The 23928-nt window shown below is 40.9% G+C and overlaps 1 protein-coding gene across 1 annotated transcript in view; it reads left to right on the top strand.

Annotated features, from left to right (window-relative positions):
• Window positions 1–2807: 2807 nt before the first annotated feature.
• The window catches only part of LOC127385288 (cytosolic phospholipase A2 epsilon-like), a 35860-nt gene continuing 14739 nt past the window's right edge, over window positions 2808–23928 (top strand). Inside the window, exons 1-4 of the mRNA XM_051620932.1 lie at window positions 2808–2834; window positions 5047–5119; window positions 19635–19771; window positions 23029–23160. Of these exons, the coding sequence (XP_051476892.1) occupies window positions 2808–2834; window positions 5047–5119; window positions 19635–19771; window positions 23029–23160 (369 nt within the window). The remainder of the gene's footprint in view (window positions 2835–5046; window positions 5120–19634; window positions 19772–23028; window positions 23161–23928) is intronic.

The following is a 23928-nucleotide window of genomic DNA, read 5'->3' as shown; positions in this document are numbered from 1 at the left end:
TGGGTAATGGCTGTATGGATGGGTGGCCTTTTAGGTCCTTGGTGACATCTATTCTTATCAATTAAATCAAACTTAATAATTTGTTTTGAAGTACCATTGCTTTTTTTCTGTCTCGGTCAACTGTGTTCTCCCTCAGATTCCCCAAAGAGCAATTTTTCTTCAGCATCATCCCAAGCTTGTTCACTGTAGTAAATTGACATATTACTGAAACAGCATGTGAGGGGGATTGCAAGATGTATGGTAGTTCCACACACAGAATCACACTGGAGAAATGGTATAGGGTACTTCACAGTTGTTAAACAACCATAAAATGTAGAATACAGCTTTGCTAAGTATGCTAGTGCAAATTAAGACTATATGACTGCCACAGTCTAACTAGTAATTTGAAAAGTACATTGAAGTGCAGTAGCTGAGGTAGAAAAGCTGAGTTATATACACATAACACAAAAACGTACCAGCTCTCAAACACCAGTGCAGTTGCCAAAGAACAGAAGAAATGCCCATCATGGGAATGCACTGAACAATGCATGCACACATCTGATAAAGGACCTGATGTGAAATCTAATAACAAAAAGAAGCGCTTCTCTTCAAGCTGTACAGGAGAGCAGTTCTTAATGCAGGAAGCAATTGTTTGTCACTCCCAAGAAGCAAGTGTCTTGTTCACCGAAGCGTAGATCTTGATCAACCATCATTGCATATATCCATGTGGATATATAGTAGGATAAATGTCTGCAATTTCTACCTCTTCAGCTAATGAGACATTGCATAAGTAAATCCTCTGGCCCTTTGTAAAGTTCTTCAGATGTTATGAAAAAATATTAGCTGTTTGAATTAAAAATAAAATAAAAAGCCCAGGTGTTTTGATGAGAAGAGAATTCACTCAAACACACTAAAGACCAAGAAAGGTCCAGCAGAGAGAGGCATGTAGCTTCTGTTTCTAGAGTGAATTCTTCCTCAGAGGCAAGTTACTGAAGAGAGAAAGGTATTCTTTTCTACAACTGGAGCTGGTGAAGGACTTGGTTTTTGCTGTCTTCTTGGTCACTGTCCCACAGAAGCACTGTGAAAGAAAGGCACGTGCTGGCAGCTGGGAGTACGTCCAAGGCCAGCCAGGATGAGACTTACAAGAGTCCTGCACCTCCTTGTCTAGCCTGGCCTAAAAGAAGTAGCCAACAGCTATAGGAGTCTTTTCTCTCTACAGATTTCCCAAAAAGGTGCATAGACACTTTCAAACCTATCTTCTAATATTCTGTTCATTGTTTTTTTCTGAGAAGCCACTGATGACCTCAAAGTAAAGTACCTAAACTGTCAAAATGATCATTGTGACTGAATGCCTAGCAGGGAGGGTGTCATCATGTTTGTTAAAGGCCTCCTGTTATTGTGAAGATCTGAGTATTGCATCAGCTTTGCAAAGTCTGTGGGCTCCTGAGGTCTGAGGTAGACTGGTTCAGTTTCTCTTTTCAGCTGTTGTCCCTTGCTGGGGATTTTTTGGTCAGGATTAGATACTCTTGCTTGACTTTGCCTGTGGATGTTTTGATAGTAAATCATGGGCCCCCTGCTTCTTCATGGGCTTGCCAGCCTCAGACTTGTCAGAAAACACATTTTCCTGAGACAGGAAAAACAGTTCTCCCAGGATTCCTCCTACACCCTGCTCCACCTTCTGTATGCCCCTTGTCAAAATTGGTGAGGCACCCTAATATCTTGGATAATCTGAACCAAACCAGAAACGTAGTTTCTCAGACACTGGGACTGCGTTTTGGCTTATTTGTTATATGTTCACACAAGGTTTCTTGTCACAGATGCCTGCGCTGGGACTACTACTAAGTCCTCTTCTAACAGGTGCACTTGACAGCCAGTGTCTGGGATGGGCCCCATCCAGCTCCATGCTCTGCAGCACTCACAGTGGAGGAAACTCCCACAGAGTACACCCCTTGGGCTGGAGAGGCAATAGAGTCCTAGAGATTGGTCCTCCCTTTTCCTTTCCTTGAGTTATTAAAGAAGTAGTTGTTTCTCAGTTATCTTGGGGTTAGCCAGTCATTCCCTACCTCCTTCTCCTCCTCTATCTCAACTGAACATTCCTCAGTGTTTTGTTGAGGTCTGAGGTTTGATTTTTTTGAGGGAGTTGTTTTGTTTTCACTGGGGGCAGGCACAATTTTTCATAGTCTTGCAGCTACCACAGCTCTTCATTCCCAAGTTAGACTTTCCCAGGGAATGGCTCAGGAAACCTCTGTTCAGCTGCTGCAGAATCTAACAGAACAGCCCAGGTTCAGCCACCTGCAGATCAGTTTTCTCAGTTTGGCATAAATAGCTATCAACTATTTGTCTGATTCTAAGTCTTTTTTTGCCAGACACAATGGAAGTGTTATCTTGTGTCATTTCACATCCATTTCATCTGAAGGGCATTTAATCCACAATATATTTTGTTCTTGATTGGAGTGCTGTAGCAGTCTGTTTTCCTCCAGCCTACATGTACCTGCTGTTATCTTCTCTGATCTGTGCATTGCTTAGGCTGCCAGGTCACAGGTATTCAGCCATAAGTGCTGTGTGCTATCCCTCCCTTACCTTGCTCTTGGCACTTTAGTGTGTACAGCCTTCCCTGACACACACCTCTTCTGGTGGTGTTAAATTCCCTCCCCTCCTCTCCATACTTTCACTTTCAGTCAATGAGGAAGGTGGGGCATGGATAAACCATTTGCTCATCAGCAGCTGCCTCCTTAAAGTTTACAGAGGTACTTCACGAGTCACTGCCAGCTGTTGCCTCTAACAGGGAAGTGTCATCCATGTCTGACTTGTATGCAGCTGGGAGCAGGATGGGCGCATATTGGAGTGCTCGTGAGGTAAGAGTGTGAAAAGTCAGACCAGAATTCATTAGAAGCTGAAGATGACCTGAGGCAGGTTTCTGCCTGAGATTCTGGTGCTTGGAAGAGGACTTGGGAGCTGTTAGTCCAAATTAATCTTTGTATTTACTTATTTATGTCAAGATGACTGATAGCTTTCTGATATTGACTGCCTTATGGAGGCACTTTTGGAAGTGGAGGTAAGTTCAGCCACAATGGGTGATCCTGCTGAGAAGCAGTCTGAGGTGCCTTATAGGAGCTTGTTGTGGATTTGGGCCAAATCTGTGGTTTGATGCAAGTATTATGTAAATTGGGCTCTTCCACAGTGCAGCATCTGCCAGCCACCAGTATAGACACACACTGTGTCCAGGTAGCTGTGCCAGCAGCCACCTGGTAGTGGTGTGCACAGGAAGATCACTGACTAAAAGCAGTGATTAATCATGGGCATAAAGATGGTCCTAGTTTGAAGTTTCTGTGTGACTGACACCCAAGAAAATCTTAATCTGTCTTTGTCCATGATCTCTGTTCTTTATTACTACTTTTTGTGTGTGTGTGGAGCATAACACGGAGGGAAAGCCCTAAAACAGCCTCTTGGGCTCTGGAACATCAACATGCTCTGTTCTCATCTCAGCTCTGATCTTAAACTTAACTATGAGCAAGTTATTTCACCTTTCTGTGCCCCACTTCCCCTGTTGTAAAATGGAGATTATAGAGCTTCCCTATATAACATGGATGCACGTGCTTGGACACTTCAGATGTGGGATTCCCATGGCTTAACAAATAAAAAGCATTAATGTCTAACCAAACTGGTTAAAAAAAAAAAAAAAAGAATTAGTAAGGATCTACAGGTTCATCCTTTTGAAAGGAGGGGAGAGTAATGAACAGAGTCTGGCAATGGTCTTTGTGCAGAAAGTACAAGTATAAAGCAAGGAATGGGGCTGTCCTCTATGCTCTCCCCCTTGCCCTTAACCACTGAAACAGCCTCATGAGTAAAAGTCAAGGTTTCTTGGTGTGTGTTGGGGGAGTGGGGTGGGGTAGGGAGAGCAGAAGAATTACTCCATCTAGAACCTGAATCCAGACAGAAGACACGCCCTCTGGTTTGGGAGAGAGACATAGTATATGGACTAATGTCAGCTTCTCATAATTCAAGAGTGACAAGGGAGTTTGTACCCAACTTCATGACTGGGTCAATTCTTAACTGGAAAAAGGAGAGGAGGGACATAATCCCCTTAAGGGGTTTAATAGACTAATTTTTCTAGCAGAGAGTGGGAGAGAGATTAAGTAATGAAGCAATAGATAAAGTTTCAGGTAGTAATAATCTGCAAGAATTAATAATCTGTTTGGGTTGTGTCTAGCTATTTGTTTTTTCTTCTGTGCTTGACATTTCAGCTGATTATTTTGCAAATATTCGGCATGTGGTTTGGGAAGTTTAGTTAACATCTCTTCCTAAACTGTTTTCTTTCCTGTGGATTCTGCTGTATTTGTGCTGGTGGTGCCTCAGTCACTGAACAATTTAATTTTCCTCTGGGATCATGGTGCTTTTGAACATAGTTAAGCCATCGAAATAGAAGGCATTGTGATTGTGTGTTTTACCATAGATTATTTCTGTTTCATAGCAGTTGTCTCCTCTTCCTAAGCACAACAGCTAAACACCTCACAGACTTTCAGGTATTTGCTCTTCACCATTTCTGGGAAAAGTCCCAAGTAAGATTTTAAATGGGAAGTTGGAATTTTTACTAAATAGGATTATCTGAAGAAACGATTTTCTCTCTGTGTGAAACTTCACTGTTCAAGAGAATTAGACTTATTTTATCTTTGTATGTTTAGCAGAGATGCTTCTCAGGCTTGCTCACCACTATGCTAGCTTATTTTTCCAGTTTAATTGTTGATAAAGATTTATTTTACATTAAAATACCCCATCATATAATGCAAGCATTATTTGTGTTTAAAACCATTTTACTATGTTACCCATTTTACTGTTATTTCTTCCATCAATGACATATAGACACAGAGGAATATTTCCTCTTTTTCTGCCTCTTTTTAAAATTCTATACAGTAATGGTTTTTACTTCCAGAGCAGTGCAAGTAGTTCAGCTTCCAATTTTGCTGCATGGCTTGGAAAAATTGCAACATATATTTATGGGAGGGCATGTTTTATGAAGCATAAGCAATTTAATATTCATACAGGTAATAGCTTTGTTATTTTTTGCAGAGTGAAGAATGCCCATGCTGCTCACTCTCTGTGAAAATCATAAGAATGAGAAATCTGAGAAAGGCGGATCTATGTGAGTATCAGTCTTTCCTTGCAGTTCCCACTAGTTCAGTTCTGAAAGCAGAGAATATAAGCAAGAACTGTAAATTGTATTTGTGTATGAAGTGTCACCATGGTTTCAAATACTGATGCATATTTGAAGCTGGACTATGCTTAGAATAGAGTTTTGTATAAACAATAGCTTTCAGTTTATACAATGTTATTATTAGCGAATATCCAAGGTCTCCTCTGGTGTACTGTGAAGTATCTTAACTGCTAACAAGCTTTGGAGCCAGTTCTGCTGAACAAACTCAGTAGTTAATTCTCAGTTGCAGTTTTTGATGCACTGAGATGCAGGCTGCACCTCTGCTTCTAGGCAAAAATGCCACCACTGTTGCTGAGTGACTGCCTGAGTCTGCGGTGTAGTGTGGGAACTTTGATATCACCTTCTGTACCAGGCTGTTTTTATTTTTTTAATTATTATTTATTTCTCAATATTTTATGATCACTGGAAATTACAGCCCTTACGTTCTTAAGGATGAAAGAACTCTCACAAAACCATAGCTTTTTATCTTAGCTCTTTATCTTTTACTAACCTTTATCTTGTATCTTCATTTTGAGCAGATGTTTGCCTGCCTGATTGCAGGTGTGAAGCTATATTATAGAATCACAGAATCATAGAATCATAGAATGTGTGGAGTTGGAAGTGACCTTTAAGGGTAACCTGGTCCAGGCCCCCCTGCAGCGTGCAGGGACCTTTTTAATTAGATCAGTTTGCTCAGAGCCTCATCAAGCCTGACCTTGAACGTCTCCAGGGATGGGGCCTCCACCACCTCTCTGGGCAACCTGTTCCCATGCTCCACCACTCTCCTTGTAAAGAACTTCCTCCTAATGTCTAATCTAAATCTACCCTGCTCTAGTTTAAGACCATTGCCCCTTGTCCTGTCACTACATGCCCTTGTAAATTGTCCCTCCCCAGCTTTCCTGTAGGTCTCTTCAGGTACTGGAAGGCCACTATAGAGTGTCCCTGGACCCTTCTCCTCTCCAGGCTGAACAATCCTAACTGTCTCAGCCTGTCATCATAGGAGAGGTGCCTCAGCTTTCTGATAATTTTTGCGGCCCTTCTCTGGATTCTTTCCAACAGGTCCATCTCCCTGTTGTGTTGTGGGCTCCAGAACTGGACAGAGTATTCCAGGTGGGGTCTTACAAGAGTGGAGTAGAGGGGAGATCTGTTTCCAAAACCAGATGTAGAGGCAGGTCTTTGCTGGCAAGAGCCAGAAGAAGCAAAGTGAGGTACTGGGATCTGAGAGGAGCAGCCTCATCCATTCCCCATTTCAATTTTCTGTCTTTATCATGCAACAGAGCATGGCATTTTATTTTTCACTTGAGAATCAAGAGGAAGTTACCCATGGCACAGCAGAGAGCCAGTGAGATTTTTATCTGCACTGTACTTGTATGCTTTCTCAGATAACTTAATTTTGTTAGTGCAGCCATGCCATGTGGTATGTTACACATCAAAAGAAATGAGAGTGTAGTAGGAACCTTTACATGACTGCCTCTTGAAAAAAATGTTGTGCAGAGAGGTTTTAACGCCTAGGCAATGAGAGAAGTCCTAAGAGGAAAAGATCCAAAGGCACTTGTTAAAAAATTCTGTCAAGAGAGAGGTTTTGACATGTACAGCAAAGTTCACCTTGTTGTCTATACGAGGTTTAGAGTGGAGCAGGCTGAAGTGCTTTTATGGAGAGTGAGACAAAGGGAGACTTTGAAAATGAATTGAGGAAACCTAAACTATGCATTTCATTGCACATTAATTACTTACTTGAATGTAACAAGAGTAATTTAAGAAGAAAGTAAAGATAACTATTTAGGCCTACATAACTGTATTTCTGTAGATATTTACTTTTCCAGGATCAGTCTTTGGTCAGAAGTGTGGGGGTTTTAAAATATTTTTTGTGGAAATGCCTTTGTCATGTACTTAATATATTTATTCAAATATATGTAAATATTTGAGATATATTAGGCTCAAAATATATCTTAGGAAAAGTTTTTATTTTCCACTCACAGTCACTATTTCTGTACATTTTAAAGTTGTTTGACAGAGAGTTGGAAGATGTCACAGAAATAATTTAAACTGCAAGGAGCCAACTGCGTTTTATTAGAGTAAGAGTCTGATTAGACCATTTTTCTTTAGCTGTGACACTGCACAGCTGAAGTGTCCTAGCACAGAGGGTCTGCTACCCCCAACCCACAGTGTCCATGCCTCCTCAGATCTTGCACATGTCATGTAATATGGGACTTGTTTTCTTATTGTAGGATAGCTGTGGCAATCATCTATAATAATGATCTCCGGACCATTTCCCTTTGTGTTAGACAAAAGGATGTATTTGTAGGTAGTGTGAGCATAATGACAAGAATTAGGCTACTAATGTTTGTTGAAATCTGATAGGAATAAGGCTGACTCATGAACCAGAAATGTTTGCTCCTACATTATGTAGGTTATCAGGCAACTACAATCTGAGAAGTACCTATCATTCCCAAGACACAGCTGTTGCAATTTTAGGGCATATTTGATTTTGGCTATGTTTTCCCTGTCAAAAGTTTTAACACTAGTGATACTAGACCAGTCCAAAATTTCATCTCGATCAACAGTATGTCCCCAGGACTGGGCTATAATAGATGTTTCTGGGGTAGGACAAACACTGACACATGCTTTTCCCTCACTCCCTCAAGAAATCTGTGGTTCATGAGGACTGTGGCTCAGAGATCTGACTCTTGATTTAAAAGTACTGCTTGCATTTAATTACCATACCTAAAATGCTTTGCACTTGGAGGCTACTGCTGTGTTTTACTGGACAGGAACCCAGATGCTCTTTTTCAGTGTTGCAGGAAAACACCAGGCCCAGTTTTAGGATGTTATTCTTTGGGAATGTCTATATGCTAATAAAATAGTTATGGATATTTCTTTTTTCTCTTCTTTGCCTTGCATGGGCACCAGAAGTACCTACTTGAGTAAAGGTGGTCCATTTCAAGTGGGTCCTTTTCTGTGTATTGGTTAGGGTTAGCTCTTACACAAAGACAACTTCCCTTTGTATTTTTCTCTGAAAACCACAGAAAACTTATCATTAACAACTGCAGGACTGCAGATGTCTCTTGCTTTAAACCTGCAAAAGCTTTGTGGCTGTCACAAACCTTCATAAATGCATCTACCATTTCTGCAAAACCTGGATTCTCTGCCTGGATGGTGCTGTTTTTCTGCAATTGTATACGATCATATGTGGAGATTTTGGAAAGGAGTGTTTAATTTCCCATAGTCTGAACAGTGACCATCCAACAGGGCTATGTTAAGGCAGCAGTAAAATAGGGTACCATTGGCAGCATCAGGAGCAACAGTCACAAGCCAAGGTGCCTGGGATCTCCATGTACCTGCACCCACATTGCAGTGCACAGGTTCACAAGAAAATCTGTGCTGGATCACACCAAATGTCTTTCCCAGCCTATGTTTGAGAGTGGCCAGAGGCAGGTGCCTGTGGAGGAGTATGAGTAGAGTAAAATAATCTAGTGAGATCTGCACAATGTGCTGTCCTAGCCTCTGAACACTTCAGAGTCGGTAACTTCACAGGATGTATACAGTTTTTCTATGAATGCAGCAACATCTCCAGTCTGTTCTTGAACCTACATAAGCTCTATGCATCAAAAACAGTCTTTGTTCAGCCTTTGGTTTCCATGTAATAAAAACTTTTGCTGCAATCTAAATTCCTCATCCTTGTTGTGGCAAAAATCAGTTTTGCCTCCACTGCTGAAAGGCTGTGAATTTTTGTTCTGCCATCCAGAGACTTCCCATCACCTTCCCTTACTTTTCCTGTCAGCTGATGTAGTAGAGATTGACTTTCAGAAGGCTTCATACATGTAGGAAAGGACTGCTTGTTGCAAACCTCTTGTTTTCCAAGGGCTGGTCTACCAGCCAAGATCACTGGAAGAGGGCATCCCTATCATCTTCAAGTCTCCCCACATATCTGGAATCATGGAATAATTTTGGTTGGAAAAGACCTTTCAGATCATTGAGTCCAACCATTAACCTAATGCTGCCAAGTTCACCACTAAACCATGTTCCTAAGCACATCTACAGGTCTTTTAAATACCTCCATGGATGGTGACTCTATGACTTCCCTGGGTAGCCTGTTCCAATGTTTGACAGCCCTTTCAGTGAAGAAATTTTTCCTAATATCCAATCTAAACCTCTCCTTGCACAACTTGAAGCCATTTCCTTTTGTCCTGTCACTTGCTACTTGAGAGAAGAGACCAACTCCCACCTGGCTACAACCTCCTGTCAGGTGGTTGTGAGGAGCCATAAGGTCTCTCCTGTGTTTCCTTTCTCCACACTAAACAACCCAAGTTCCCTGAGATGATCCTCGTAAGACTTGTTCTCCAGCCCCTTCATCAGCTTTATTGCCCTTTTCTGGACTCACTCCAGCACCTTAATGTCCTGCTTGTAGTAAGGGGCCCAAACCACAGTGTTCGTGCTGTGGCCTCATCAGTGCCGAGTACAGCGGGACAATCACTTCCCTACTTTTGCTGGCCATGCTGCTCCTGATGCAGGCCAGGATGCTGTTGGCCTTCTTGGCCACCTGGGCACACTGCTGGCTCATATTCAGCTGGCTGTCAACGAGCACCCCGGGGTCCTTTCTCTCTGGGCAGCTTTCCAGACAGTCTTCTCCAAACCTGTAGTGTTGCATGGGGTCGTTGTGATCCAATTTCTTCATAGAAGCCGTCAAAGGCTTCTTGAATCCACCTATCTGAAGGGCTCTGCATTTCCACTATATTCCACCATGGGAGAGTTTCTTTCTGGAGAGACTTGTCTGCTAACCAAGTATCTTTGCATTTCACCCCCTGTATGCCGATTATAATGAGAACAAGATGCATGCTGTGTAAATTCCCCAGAGTAGATCTTGTTTTCAGTGTGTCTGCCTATACCTGTCTTCTTGTGTATGATCCCACTGGAGCACACCCACTGCTCCCTCTTCCCAGAGGCTGCCACTGCAGTTACAGCAGAGCATGGGCTGCCTCACACAGCTGGCAAATCTGGTTTACCTCAGCCCTTTTAGCTGTAGCAGAGTTCACCAGTCTTCCAGGAGGAAAGATATGTATTTTCCATGCTGCAAGCTGACACCTATGAGAGAGAAACCTGTTTGGTTCCTAGGATATGGGTGAAATATAAAATACCATAGTTTACATACATGTATTTTGCAGAAAAATTTGATTTAGGAGATAACAAAAAAGTATTTGAAAATATTGTCTTGCCCTAGTTTGTATTTAGCAAAGTCGAAGGCTCCAGAAAGCTTTTCCTGGAATGGTCTACAGCTGCTTTTTTTTTTCACTTTTTTAAAAAAAATTTTATTTTATTTTATTTATTTATTTATGTATGTATGTATGTATTTATTTATTTATTATGACAAATTCAATCACCGTTCTTATTAGAAAAAGCCTTAAGCTCATCTTTAAGTTTCTCTATAGTGTTAAATCTGGGTCTTGTTAAAACTGAGCCTTGCTGCTGTGTAATTTCCTAGCAAACTCCAAGTACTTCCACTGTCCATTGATTTTGAAAGCTGGAAAGTGGTATTACAAGCTTTTTTCCTTATATCACCAAAATCCTTTGTACCATCATCATCCTAATGAGTTCCCTTTCATTGTCATGTTCTTCAAAGCAAACTATTGTGTGTGGAAAGGATTGACTGAAGAAGATGTGCAGGCAACATGCTGCGTGTACTTCTTCTCACCTTTATCTCTGGCTGCACCAGCGGTGTGAGGGGCAGCAGCCACCTTAGTGCAAAGGGAGCAGGCAGGTGGCATGGGCAGCACCAGCAGGCAGCTGCCTGGGCTGGCCAGCACTGGTGGCACACTGGCCTGGGACTTGGTCTCTTGAAAAAGAGCACTAATGTCTTTGCAGGGCATCTCATTTGAGTTCGTGATGCTGCTGGCTGCTCAGAGAGGATGTGTTTGCATTAATGGAGAGAAATCCTAAAAGCAGCCCAGGACAAATGTTTGGCCATAGGAATCTGAACAAAGACAAAGAAGTGCTTACATGGGTAGCTGCCAAGTTGCAACACAGCCTGTAAACAAGGATTTCCTAAGTGGTTAAGTAACTGAAACAAACAGGTATGAAAGCAACTGTTAATCACCAGAAGCTCCTCCCTGTGATGTCATATCCTGAAGCAGGGCTTTTCTTACTGTAATTGTAAAGTGATTAGAACACCGTCAAGATCTAACAGCAGAACTGCTGTGAAAATTGAGCCTTGGTCCTGACAGATGTTTATATTAACAAAGTCATAATCACAGTTAATAATATTAATAACAAATTAACAAATAATTTCAATGAATATGATGTGAATCAGCTTCACAGTTGCAGTTGTTAACAGCCTCTGCTCCTTTCCATTCAATCTGCTGTTTGGTTTTATCCACTTGTGTTATCTAACTCTGCTCCCACCCTTCCTCAGTTCATTGCTACTGTCTACATACACACAAAAACCTAGTTTCCTTCAGATCACCCATTTTGTGTTCTCCAGTCTAAGGGATTCTTTTCCAGGTTTTTCCCTTTCTCAAGTTTTTAATGTATTGTTGGTAGAAATGCCAAGATGGAGTGTATTGTATGGAATGTATACCGAACCGTATACAATTACATTGTATTGTATACATGGCAAAAGGTGTGGAGATGAAAAGCCTGCACTGCACTGTGCATTCATAGCAGCATAAGCTGCCACTAAAAAGGACAATGCTATCTATAATCAAGGAGCTCATTAATATTTTATTTGTTTAGGGATCTTGGTCAGGGCACCGCCTTACAGGTGTGGAAATAATTGCATCTCTATTGCTCAGTATCAATGGACTGTATGTAGGTATTCATGCATCTTCTTGCAGCCACACTGGCTTCTGTGTACTTCTGTGTGCAAGAACAGAAGCTCTTCTGGGGTTAAAGGTATTGTGTATGATGCTCCCCCATTACTTACTCCAGACTCTTCATGTAACCTTGGAGAAAATGAGTTTTTTCAAAGATTAGTTCCTCATTTCTAAAGCAAGGGCTGCAGCAAGGGCATTAGGAGCCTCGCAGGGGCATAAGGAGGATGAACTGATTAGTGGCTGAAGGACTGGTGAAAGGAGTCAATGGCCTTAGACAGATGTTAGGCTCATCTTTGTCTCAAAGGCAAAGGTGAGAGGAGCTACCATGCTCTAATACCAGCAGGGGTGGTATTGCAGCTGATGTCCTTCACCAAACATGGATGATCTTTAAAGCCTTTTGTGATTATACTATGTTTTCCTAGGAGACTTCAGTGTTCTCTTGTTTAGAGGAAGCTGCTAGATAAGACATGGTTGAAACAGGTTTTAATATGTTTTATAATATTTTAAAATATCAAAACCTGTTTTAAAACAGGTTTGTAAAGGGTGGAGGCAATGGAAATGAACAAGGGAAAAGCTTGGGTGGAGAAGGGAGGCTGGAATGAGTAGATGATGATGGCAGCAATCTAAAACCACACAGTGATATAAGAGGAAACAGGTCCATGAAGCAATTCATGACCCTTCACTCCTCCTCTGCCATTTGACTTGCAGAATTAAAAGGCAGTGGCAGACTCTATTTGGGACATGACTTTCTAGTTTGCACTCTGAAAGTTCCAGCAGACCTGGATGGATATATCTGGAAGAGCTGGGAGACTTTCCTGAAGTGCTATGCTAACAAATAGCACATGACAAGACTAGCATGCAGCTTCTTGCAAACATACACAAGCAAGTTCAGCAGTTGTCAACAGATAATGATGATCAAATATGTGCATTGATTTCTGAATAGGCTTTCTATATTTGCAAATTTACTTGAGCTGAGCTGTGTAACACCTTCTCACCACATAGAAAACTAAGCTAAGAGTTGCCTTTTCCAACGCTTACAGTCTCCCACATCTTAAAAGTTACCATACCTTGGCATTTTTCATCATCCTCAATAAGGACCGTATTTTACTCTATATCCTGCTTAGTATTGCACAACAATTTATTAAGTGTAAGACCAAAGGATACTTTTCTTGACACTGAAGAGTAACCACAGATTGAATATCAGCAGATCTGTGTTTACAGTAGTATTAATTCTTGTGTGGGACAGTTAAAGAAGTTAATAAAGATTATGAAGGTTGATACAGATGTTCACTTGTTGCAGGACTTCCTTCAGGAATTTTGAGACATTCCTTTGATGAGGGGAAGAAGGCACAACTTCTCATCTTTGGTATTTTATTGTGATTTCCAAAAGATTTTTCTTATGCACTATTGAAGAACCTCAGAATCTTGTTCTAGTTCTGTCCTAGTGGTTCTGGTTTCATCAAGACAGCAGTACCTGCAGTTCATCCAGCTATGCATTAAGCAGTGTTACTGATATCTGTAAACAGTGATTCACTCTTTCCCATTCCCTCTGAGCAGAGAACTGTGCTGTTTTATGCATCTGTGCTCTCTCAGTGCTCTTTCACACACTTGTCTAGCTGAGCTGAAGCATGCTGCTGAGGTGAGCTGTACACTAAAAGCACAATGTGATAAGGCCTGTAGTATGTCTTAGTTCCTGTGGAGGTTTGTGGAGGTTTACTCTAAAGACTCAGAGCAGTACCAGAGAAAGCATTGCCCACAGGTGAGATTCACAGAGTTTGAGGACTTTTATCATCAGTGGTGTCCAGAGAAGAGCTTCAGGCAACCTTTTTGCTAATCTGAGGACATTGATTGCCTTGTAGATAAGGACCAAGAAGCCTAACGTCATTTGCTATTATGTAGGAGGCCAAGTTGAACACCTAGATTTAACACAGCTGTGATAGCTTGTGTGGCTGAAAAGACACATGAGAATTTCCACATAAGAGTATAGCTTCCCTCTGACATATTTAGTATGATTGTATCTTCAGCAGGAGCCAAAAAAAGTAGTGCTGCAGTAGTAGGTGGTGCAGGTTAAAAGAAAGATTCTCTCACAACTGTTGGTGCTGGATCTTGCATTGTGTTCTGCTAATAATTTGCCATCTCTGTATTGACGTTAGAATTTGGTTTGGCCTGGCAAAGGTATTAATCTTTTTCTATTTGTTCAGGACCAGTCTTGACCACTGTTTTTAAAAGATTTTCCTTTCAGTTCAAAATCAAAAGCTAGATAAAAGGGGTCTTGGGTATAAATGTTCCATGTAACTCAGATATATTTATTCTTAATGCTTCCATTCATTCTTACTCTCAGGGAAGTTGCTGTAGACTGCCAGATCATTTGTGAGTCCTGGAGGACTCCAGCCAGAATATGAGCTCATTTAATATCACTGTGAAAATAGGATTAGTTACAGGCTGGTGACCAAAGGCAGTCTGGAGGCTGTGTGTTTATTTGTGGCTTACTTTGATGTGAAAGAAACTGATGGTGACATCTTTGTTAAAAAGACATATAAAATGTGAAGACATAGCTGCCAAAAGCAAAGCACATGCTGGCAATGCATCCATATTGTAGTATTTATGTCAGGATGAACCATTGCTGCAATTGCAAGCTTTTAATCCAGGCTCTTTCTTTAATTTATAAACCAAAACAATCAAACTAATCTTCACCTGTCTGTTATGCCCTGTAGGTCCAAAATTTAGTTCACAAAACTGTTACTGACATTTACAGACTGTGAGTTGAATTCTCATGCACCAGAAGACCCATTTACATTGTGATGTAAACAGTCTTGCTTCCAGTGAGTTGTTATGTTATGGAATTTTTCTTATCAAATTAGCTCATCAACATCGATTACCTTCATATTGACTGCTGCAAAACCACCTGCTTCTGTTACTTAGTTATAATGATGTGTCTTGTTATTCCTCTGCTGTTTCCTTAAGCATAACTCTTTGATCCTCACCATAAGCCCAAAGAACATCTACAGGTATCTATGTTTTTAGCTTGTACAGAATCTACAGTAAAGTCCTGTGGATTGTCAATGCTAGCTGCTTCCTGTGAGTGAGTCTGTAGGGTATCTTTAACCTCACTCATCATGTTTGCAAATATTTTCTGGTTTTGAAATACAACAAACCCAACAAAAGAGGAACACCTCACATTGGTAAGCTCTTCTTGCTCTCACCATCACACTGAGCTACAGCTTTTTGGTACCTTCCCACTCAGTATAAAATTTTACTTGAAAAAAAAAAAAAAAAGAGAAGCATCTGTGCATAGAGTTTATTTATTGAGTAGAGGAGTTTTGATTTCAAAACTCTAAGTCTCAATTTGAAAATCTAAATTTCTATTCCCTTAGTGAATGAATAACAGTCTTGGGAACACTTTCTGAAGAAAGAAAATTTGCAAATGTTGATTCGTTCGTTCAGCTGCTTCTGGTATTGATTTTGTTCCCAATCCTATTTTCTTTGAAATCTGAGGCACTTCTGTGTACTGCTTGCAGCCTGTTTTCAAGTCTGCTTCCATGCTGTTACCCTCTGATGGTTTCTTTAGATACCCAGCAGTTCTAACAAACCACTGTGTCTGCACCAACAGTGTCCATGTCTGACCCAGGCCTAATTTTCCACTAGATTATTTTGAAATGAAAATGAAATAGCTTACTAAAAATATTTTTGTGTCATAGATGTGAGATTGTTAAATCACTGCAAGAGGGTCTGAAGTGGAATGAAGGAAGTCTGACTGCTTCATAATACCTCTTGTCCGAAAATGTACAACTTTTTGCTTCCTACTGACTGATACCCAGAGAGTGGGAACAGTGAAATAATGTCACTGGTTATGAAAAGTCTAAAAATGGGTATGCCTATGGAAAGACATGATTTGTAGTTCCACTTTGCTAAAAGACAGCATATGTAAGGGTGATCTAATGATACCTGTGCTTGTACAGATCTTGCCAGAACAGCTACATGTACCCGAAATAGCAGGTAAAATAATCTATTCCCTGTTGCTCCGAGGTGGAGTGGAGGGGAGAAGCTGTAGTACAGCTCTCTGTGGGATTCTCTGTGTTATATTGTGTTGCTTTTTGTATTGCTTCCATTTGACAGTTACATCTGGGTGGTACAAAGAGGCTCTAGTTATGGACTTAAACTTGTTACATGGACTATGTATGTTTTTGAATGATTTTTCAGTCTTACTTCATATATGTCCAAGAAGGAGGTTTGCAGTTTTTTTATAGGCAGCATCCAGATATCTGGAAATTGATTTCTTGGGCTAGTGTACAGCATAAGGATGTCCTATCACTTCCTTCCCTGGCTGACAGGAAGACCAGTTAGTTGGTTTCCATGTAATATAATTGATGTGACATGATTATCCTGTTTATTGCCTTCCAGCATAAACATGGGCATAATGTGGCAGCAATTCCATATGACACCTTTGTAGGTTCATTGGGTTCTTCTCCTGAGGAAGGATCAAGTTTACCTTGTCTGTCACTCTGATACATATCGTGGTACAAATACCCCCTGAAATGAGTTACCTAGAGAATTTATAAAATCTCTCTCACTACAGCTAACTGTTCCAGAGGTGGAAGAGTTTTCCTAATACTTGTCCTTGTTTATTTCCCTCTGGCCAGGTAGGGTCACTGATCATTTTCCTCTCTCAGTCATTTGGACATTACAGAATTATTACCATGTTCTTTGTCAGTGTTTGTTGTTGTTGATTTTGAATTAGCAAACTCAATTCTTACAGCTTTTTCTCATATGCCAGGCTGTCTGTGTCAACCCTGTTCAATCTGGACATGCTTAATTATAATAGCTGGTCATAATTAAAGCTTTTTATGGTGGAGGGAGCAAAAGAGTGGAAGAGAGCTGGAATGCAGGAGACACTGGTCATCTACTTGTTCCTGTACAGGGCTGGGAGTGCACGCAAATAGATCTCAGGGATAAATCTCATCACCTGCACTTATACTTAATATTGTGTTTGGGATTTGATCCAAAACTTATCTAGATCTGTGTTGTATATAGCTACCAGATAAGCTATCCTGCAACATTATAGTTCTGGAGCATAATTTGTTATTCTTCATGCTGTGGCCTGGCTGCAATTGCTTGTTTTCAGATTTAAACATCTTTGTGTCTATCTGCATTCTTATCTTGGGCTATGTTGAGATGGAGGCCTCACTGGTTACTAACTGAGCTGGTGTGTGGATGATCAGGTTGTGGAACTTTGTTTTTGCTCTTATTAAAGGTGAGCAGCCTGGCTAAAGACAGGACTATCTTCTTAAATTGGCTACAGGTCTGTTGTGTTCAGAGAGGATGAAGGACTGAACAGAGATCCTGCCACAACTGTATCTAGATACAAGATTGTGAATCACAAGTTTAGAGCTGGCTTCTATTATACCCGGAAAATATTGAACACTTGTCTTCTAAACCAGGGTTCTTAGCTACTGTGTACAACAAAGAGATACAACTGAACGAATACTCTATAACACATGGATCGGTGTCTAGTCTGTAACTGACAGATACAGTTGCTGATGAAACAAATTCTCCCTCTTACCTGCTTCTCTGGCACTAGGTAAAGTTTATATTCTCTTTTTCAGTTATTAAAAATCAATGGAACAGTTGTAGAAAGTATTGTAGGAGAGAGAGCTAAAGAAATTATTCTACAACCTCCTCAACCAATAAACTGTTTTTTTTAAAAAAAATTACACATATTCTGCATTTTAAAATTGCAGCAATAAGTCTAAAAAATCTGAATATTACTTACAAAAATTTTATATATCCACATTTTAAAGTGTTAAAGTAATTTCTTCCGTGCTATGGACACTATGGGAGGAACTATCACATGCAGGCTGAAAAACTGGGAGATATTTCATGTTCAGACTGTATCAGAAGTCTCAGAAGATAAATAATGCATAACCTGATTGCAAAAATTGTTTTAAGTGATACATATTCATTGCTACATGGGTCACAACACAAGTTTACAAAAAATGTGGAATGAGAACCAAGAGACTTGGAGAGAAAAAGTAACATAATTACTGATTAGGTACTCTCATGGGTCATATGGAAATATTTTATATAATGCTTTTAATCATGGGATCTCAAAGCAGATTATGAAAGAGGAAAGGATCATTATCACTGCTTTATTGATGGAGCAATGCAGGTAGAGAAGCAAGATGAATTTAATGGAATTGCCCACAGTGACTTAGCAGGCTAGAGCAGAGCTGGGATGAGAGCCAACATGTCATGAGACCTTTTCCAGCAGGTTACCTACTTAGTCATGCTGCCTCTCAGCATGTAACCCACAGTACCAAACTATCTGTTATTGCACCCCAATTAGAACTGTAACTGTGGCTACTAAACAAGTTCTTAGAGTTGGAGACATTAGAGACAGCTGCAGTTATGCAGCAGATTAAAGAAAAAAATCTGTTGTTTAAAGGTAAATGCAAACAGTGTGCAGAAATGAAGGACAGTAGATTTGCTCCTAACGGGAGTGCTGGAAAGGGTGAACATCAGTACAGAGAGAGCGAGTTCCACTACTCTACACTGTTATTTTCAGGGTCTCAGTTTATTACCAGAGGTTCACCAGACATCTGCTCTTTCATGAGCTTCGGAGTCGATGCTTAACACCTGCATCATCTTCCTAGAAGTATCAAGGAGAATCCTGGCCACCACTCACCCTACACACACCGAGTCAGTACACAGAAGGAAGGCTAGTTGCACAGATATACAAATACTCAACCTGTCTCTCACCTGAAAACTCCAGCAACCCCCAAGATGAAGTTGCACACTGTGTGGCAGTGCTCAGTGTGGCTGAGCCCGCCCGGCCAGGAGGGTGTTTGCCTCAGCTTGGGGCTGGGATCAGTTCCTTGGAAGCCCACCCCAAAGCAGCCTTTGTGTATTATGTAGGTTTAATGCCATGCTTGTATCTAACTGTGCGACCTTGTGCTCAAACACATTAAGCCAGCACCTTTCTAAGGAACTAGGGGTTTGTTCACTACCAAGGCTCAGAGTTTAAATCAGTAAGATGTAAGTGCATTGCTATTTTTGTAAATTTGTTGATGGTGAAGGGGTGTGATCACATGTTGGGAAAGACAGTCTGCTCCCTTGTTACACAGGCTGGTCTACAGCTACAGGGGGGCAGCAGATCAGAGAGGGAAGATCTTTCACACCCTCTTCAGCTCTTCTGTTCTGCTCTCAAGAGCAAAGGACAAAGTTAGCCCCTTGTCTAAATGCCCGAGAAGTTAAGTAAGTGTTTTATGTTTCAAAAAGGTTCTTTTATAATGTAAACCTTTTCATTTTCCAGCACAGAAATCTGTTGATCAACAACAACAAACAGGCGACATAACAGTAATTGGTTTTGTTGAGTAAAAATAGCTCTTCATATTTTTTCTTACCACTTCTCTTTATTGTAGTAGTTCTTTCAATTTCTATTAATTACTGGAGCTCCCATCCATGGAAGGAAACAAATAGTAGTGGGTGCTATTGAATAAGGACCTGTAAGAAAAACAATAGAAACAATATCTCCTTTTTTTCTTGCAGCTTGCTGTCTAAATAATTCTAAGGCTATGCTCTTAGAGATATAGAACATTAATTTCTATGCTCTGGGATGTTTATAGTAATTTGTTAGTTACAATGTATCTTTTCAAATACAGTTAGCCAAACTGATTGCTATGTAAACCTGTCCTTGCCCACTGCTTCGCCTGAGACTGTTCGGACCAAAACCATCAAGAACTGCAAAGATCCAGTATGGAATGAAACATTTCGCTTCAGGATCCAGACCCAAGTAAAAGTAAGATGCAGAGTGCTTTCAATTTTTGGGGTTTTTTTTGGGGGGGTGGAGATCTCATTTTGTGATTGGTATGGTGGGTACTACAAAAACTAATATGTGGGAGGGGCTACAAGGATGTAGGTAGGGAGATGTGGAGTAGCATGCAGCAGCACAACTAGATTTTATTTTCTGGTGTATAAAAGTTAAACAAGATATTTCACAACTATTCATATAATGTTCTGGCACTTTTCACCTTTTTTTTTTTTTAATCACTGCTTGAAGTAAATGTGATAATTTCAGAGTACATTGAACAGCATAAAAGATAAAAGACATTTATGAGCTGAGTAGTGGAGTGCTCTACTTTTTGTTTCTTTGGAACTGCCTGTAATTAGAAAAAAGAGGCCTACAAAACAACACGTTAATGTTTGCAAAAGAACCAGTTGAGCCATGATAATAAACGTTAGAGATTAAGAAGTTTTGCAAGTCCCAGTGTCCACCCCCTCCAAAAGGCCACATCAACATCAGAGTCCAGGAATCCACAAAGATATGTGAGAGACCAAGTAAGACAAGTTGACTTTACACCTGGGGTAATCAAACCCCTCTTCACAACTCTTGAACATCAATAAACTCCTCAAACAGAGCAGTTCCACAGAGCTGGGTGGTGCTGGTTCTCTTTGGAATAGCTTTCAGCTTTAATATGTGCTGTTCTGTGGCCTATGTCCAATGCTTTCCCTGCAGATCTAAAAATAATCCGACTTCTTTTAAAATACCAGTGCGGTATAATTTCACTGAGCCCTGCAGGTTTAGCAGGGAGGCAAAAGGCAAGGTACAAACATTACAGCATGGAAACAAACACCCATTGTTCATCAACTCTTGCAGCAGAACACCTGCTCCTTTTCATGATTTGTGGCTGACAGATCTTTCAAAATTGCTATATCACACATAACTGTATCTTGGCCACAGGACGCTGCTTGAACTAGTCCTTCATGGAGTAGAATTTCGAAGATTTTACATTCACTTTGCAGTAAGTTTCCAGCAGGAGACAGGACGTGGGATTAGCCTCAATAATTACGAGTGTGTGGCAGTGGCAGTGTGGCAGTGGCCACTGTAGCTTCAGCGTGGGCTGCACAAAATACGTCCTGGGGATCTGGGACAACCAAAGTGCTCTGACGTCTGTCACTGCTGCCTCTCCACTGTCTGTGCTCAAAAGGATAACTTAAGGCTCTCATAGGTTTGTCTGCATACACTGCAACCACTCTACTCACTCTCTGAGCAGAGCCAGAGTATCCTGGTCTGTTTATTTTCTCCTCGCCTGTCTCATGTATAGCAGAGGTTTTAATCTTGCTAAATCATGGGAGCCAGAGCTCAGTAAAATCTACGAGCAGAAAAACTTGTTTGGGTATGTTGGGCTGGTTCCCATCAAGAACGGGACAATAGAGCAGGCGTCTGTCTTGATGAATGTCTGATAAAGCACAGTTGCCAAGCAAGGTCTTCCCAGGCTGGTGCTGCGGGCAGCGTTGCCCTGGCTGCAGGAGGACCTCGGTGCATGGTGGCATGCAGCCCTGCCAAGGGCCAGCTCTGCTGGGTGCCTGGCCCCCAGCCATGCTGCCCTCATGTCCTCTGTCAGGTGCAGATGGAAATGGCAAACTGCCCCAGAGGGCCCTGGCTGCTTCCCATACAACATCGCAGCAGTGCAGCTGGATATGCCCCTTAGCCACCAAGCAGCCTTTGCACGTTGTCCCTGACTAGCTGGGAGTAATTGGGGGACTTCAAGCCAGTTTGCCACTAAAAAAATAATCAGCCATTTTAGCCAAATGAGTACCACAGCTAGGAAAACTGACCTGCTCTTCAGTGCAAACCTTCCTTCTGCAAACTGCAAACTATTGCTTTTAAGTGTATCCTCTCCATCACCTTCCCTAATCCTTTACAGGCTATTTATGGCTCACCTATAAACCTACTTGCTGTAGCTGCTTCTCTCTGCCTCTTCTCTGTATGTGTCTATTAGCAAGCATGGTGGGCAGGAACCCACTGGTGACCTTGTCAGCCCCAATTGTTTTTCTGTCTGAAGCACAGTATAACGCATTTATGTATATGGCCTTAAAGGGCAGCAGACTGACTTCTGCCAGCAAACTGCGAGCTCAAATTCACTACAGTTTGCCATCTCTCACCTATTTCTTACAGAAACTAGGGATGTCAAAATGGAATAGCTGGATTCTGGATTATATTCCTTTCAGTATATTTGTATACTCAGTCACTTATCAGATTTAGCTTTAGACTTTCCCGCAATTCATTATGAACTTTTAAGGCAGCACAGCTCACATGCTTACTCTTTTTTCTGCTTGTGTTTATGTGTGAGACCACGTGCTTATCTCTGTGTCTTTAGTAAGGATTGAACCTCTTAGCAAGTTTCAGTTAAATCTGATGGGTAGCTAGGAATCTCTGAGATAAGAGGTCCCTGTAATTTACACGAAAATGAGCTACTGAATATATGGAGAGAGGCCTGAATTATTTTCCAGCTGAGAAAAGAGCTGTTCATGTTAATTTGATCAGCGCTCTGGGAGGCACCTCTCAGCCAGCCCAAGTGCGGCTACCAACCAGACACAGCAGGGATTGTTTCCTCTCCAGTCTGTCCAAACAGGCAGGTGGCAGAGGAGGGAGAGGAGGAGGTTTGTGTGATGGGAGGAAGGAAGAGGAGACTGAGAGGTGTAGAATATAATCCGATGGAAATAGACCTTTGTTCTGCTGCTTTCTGTGCATTTTGTCACCAACTTAACAGGAACATATCAGTTTCTGTAGATTCCATGCTAATTATCTCCATGTGATCTGTTTAATAATTTACAGGATATAATTATGCAACCATTCAGTAGTTATATGGCTCTTAATGTTTTTTAATCACTGCTTATATCCAAGGATTTTTTTTTTTTTTTTCACTAATAGCAATAATGTCCTGACCACTAGATGGTTTCCTACAATTCAGGGAAAAGTGGTGACCTCAAACTGAATTAGAGGTCAAACATGTTCTGCAGTATGGGAGCTACATATTCAAGAATTCTACTAGTCTTAGTAATTTAAATTACTCTGCAGGGGAAAATCAGTAACAAACCCAGTTATATTAGATTCAGAATATACTTCTTCAGATCTGTGTGGATGAAAAAGTGCATGCTCTCTCACTTCTCTGCACCCTTTCTCTGTCTTTCTTAACATGCTGAGCACATCATCTTGTGCCGTTGTAAGGTCTCAAAATTGGGAAGCTTCTAATCATGTAACTCTGTTCACAGAATATTCTTGAGCTGAAAGTCTATGATGAAAATGAAGTAATTAAAGATGACCTCCTCTTCACTGTCCTTTTCGATGTTGCTAAAATTCAGCTCGGAGAAAATGTTCATTTGGTTTTTCAGCTAAATCCAAAGGTGAGGAATTACCTTAACCACAGAAAGGAAATATTTTTTTTGTATTTCCTCCTAAATAGCTTACTGTAAAGCAATTGCAAGTAGGAGAGTTTATTTCTTATTGGTTTGCATTTCATGTGTCCTGTAAAATACCTCCCAAACCTTGTTCAACAAAGTGGACAAGGTTTACTTCCCGGCCTTGGACATAATCCTGAAGGCTTTTATTAGCTCCTCAACCCTCTTAACAGGGTATTTATGACACCAGAATTATCTTTGTTTCTCTTTCTTCACTGTTCCTCAAATAGGTTTTGATGGAGACAAAAGACTTCATCATCTTTACACAAAGTTTCTCAGTCAGAATTTCTTTTCCTGGGACCAGCAATTGTGAGTTTGGGCATACTCTGGTACAGATGTTGTAGTATTCACTTAAAAACTGATACCTTGCCCTGTAATTCTTCTGAGTATACCTGAAAATAATGTAAAGATCCATGTTGATGTGCTAAAACCCATTGATGGCCAATTGCTGTAGCTATCTCATTACTTCTGCACGCTTGATCGCATATATGATCATTTCCACATGGGATCTGGATGTCTGATTTAGATTATTTTATAGATAGGCTGTTTCACTGACTTTTCTTATAGCTTACATATTGTTATTCATCTTTGTAGTGATACTGGCAGGCAGTCTATTAACTTGTTTGGTGCCTGGTCAAGCTATTGTCCATGTTATAGGAGTCCTTTCGATCTGAAGAACTGAGAATGCCCTCTGCTGTCTAACAGTATCAGTCT

This window comes from Apus apus, chromosome 5 (genome assembly GCF_020740795.1).
Source record: "Apus apus isolate bApuApu2 chromosome 5, bApuApu2.pri.cur, whole genome shotgun sequence".
In the NCBI taxonomy this organism is placed as follows: Eukaryota; Metazoa; Chordata; class Aves; order Apodiformes; family Apodidae; genus Apus; species Apus apus.
Note: the sequence above shows the minus strand (reverse complement) of the source record. Positions and strands in the feature narration are given on the sequence as shown.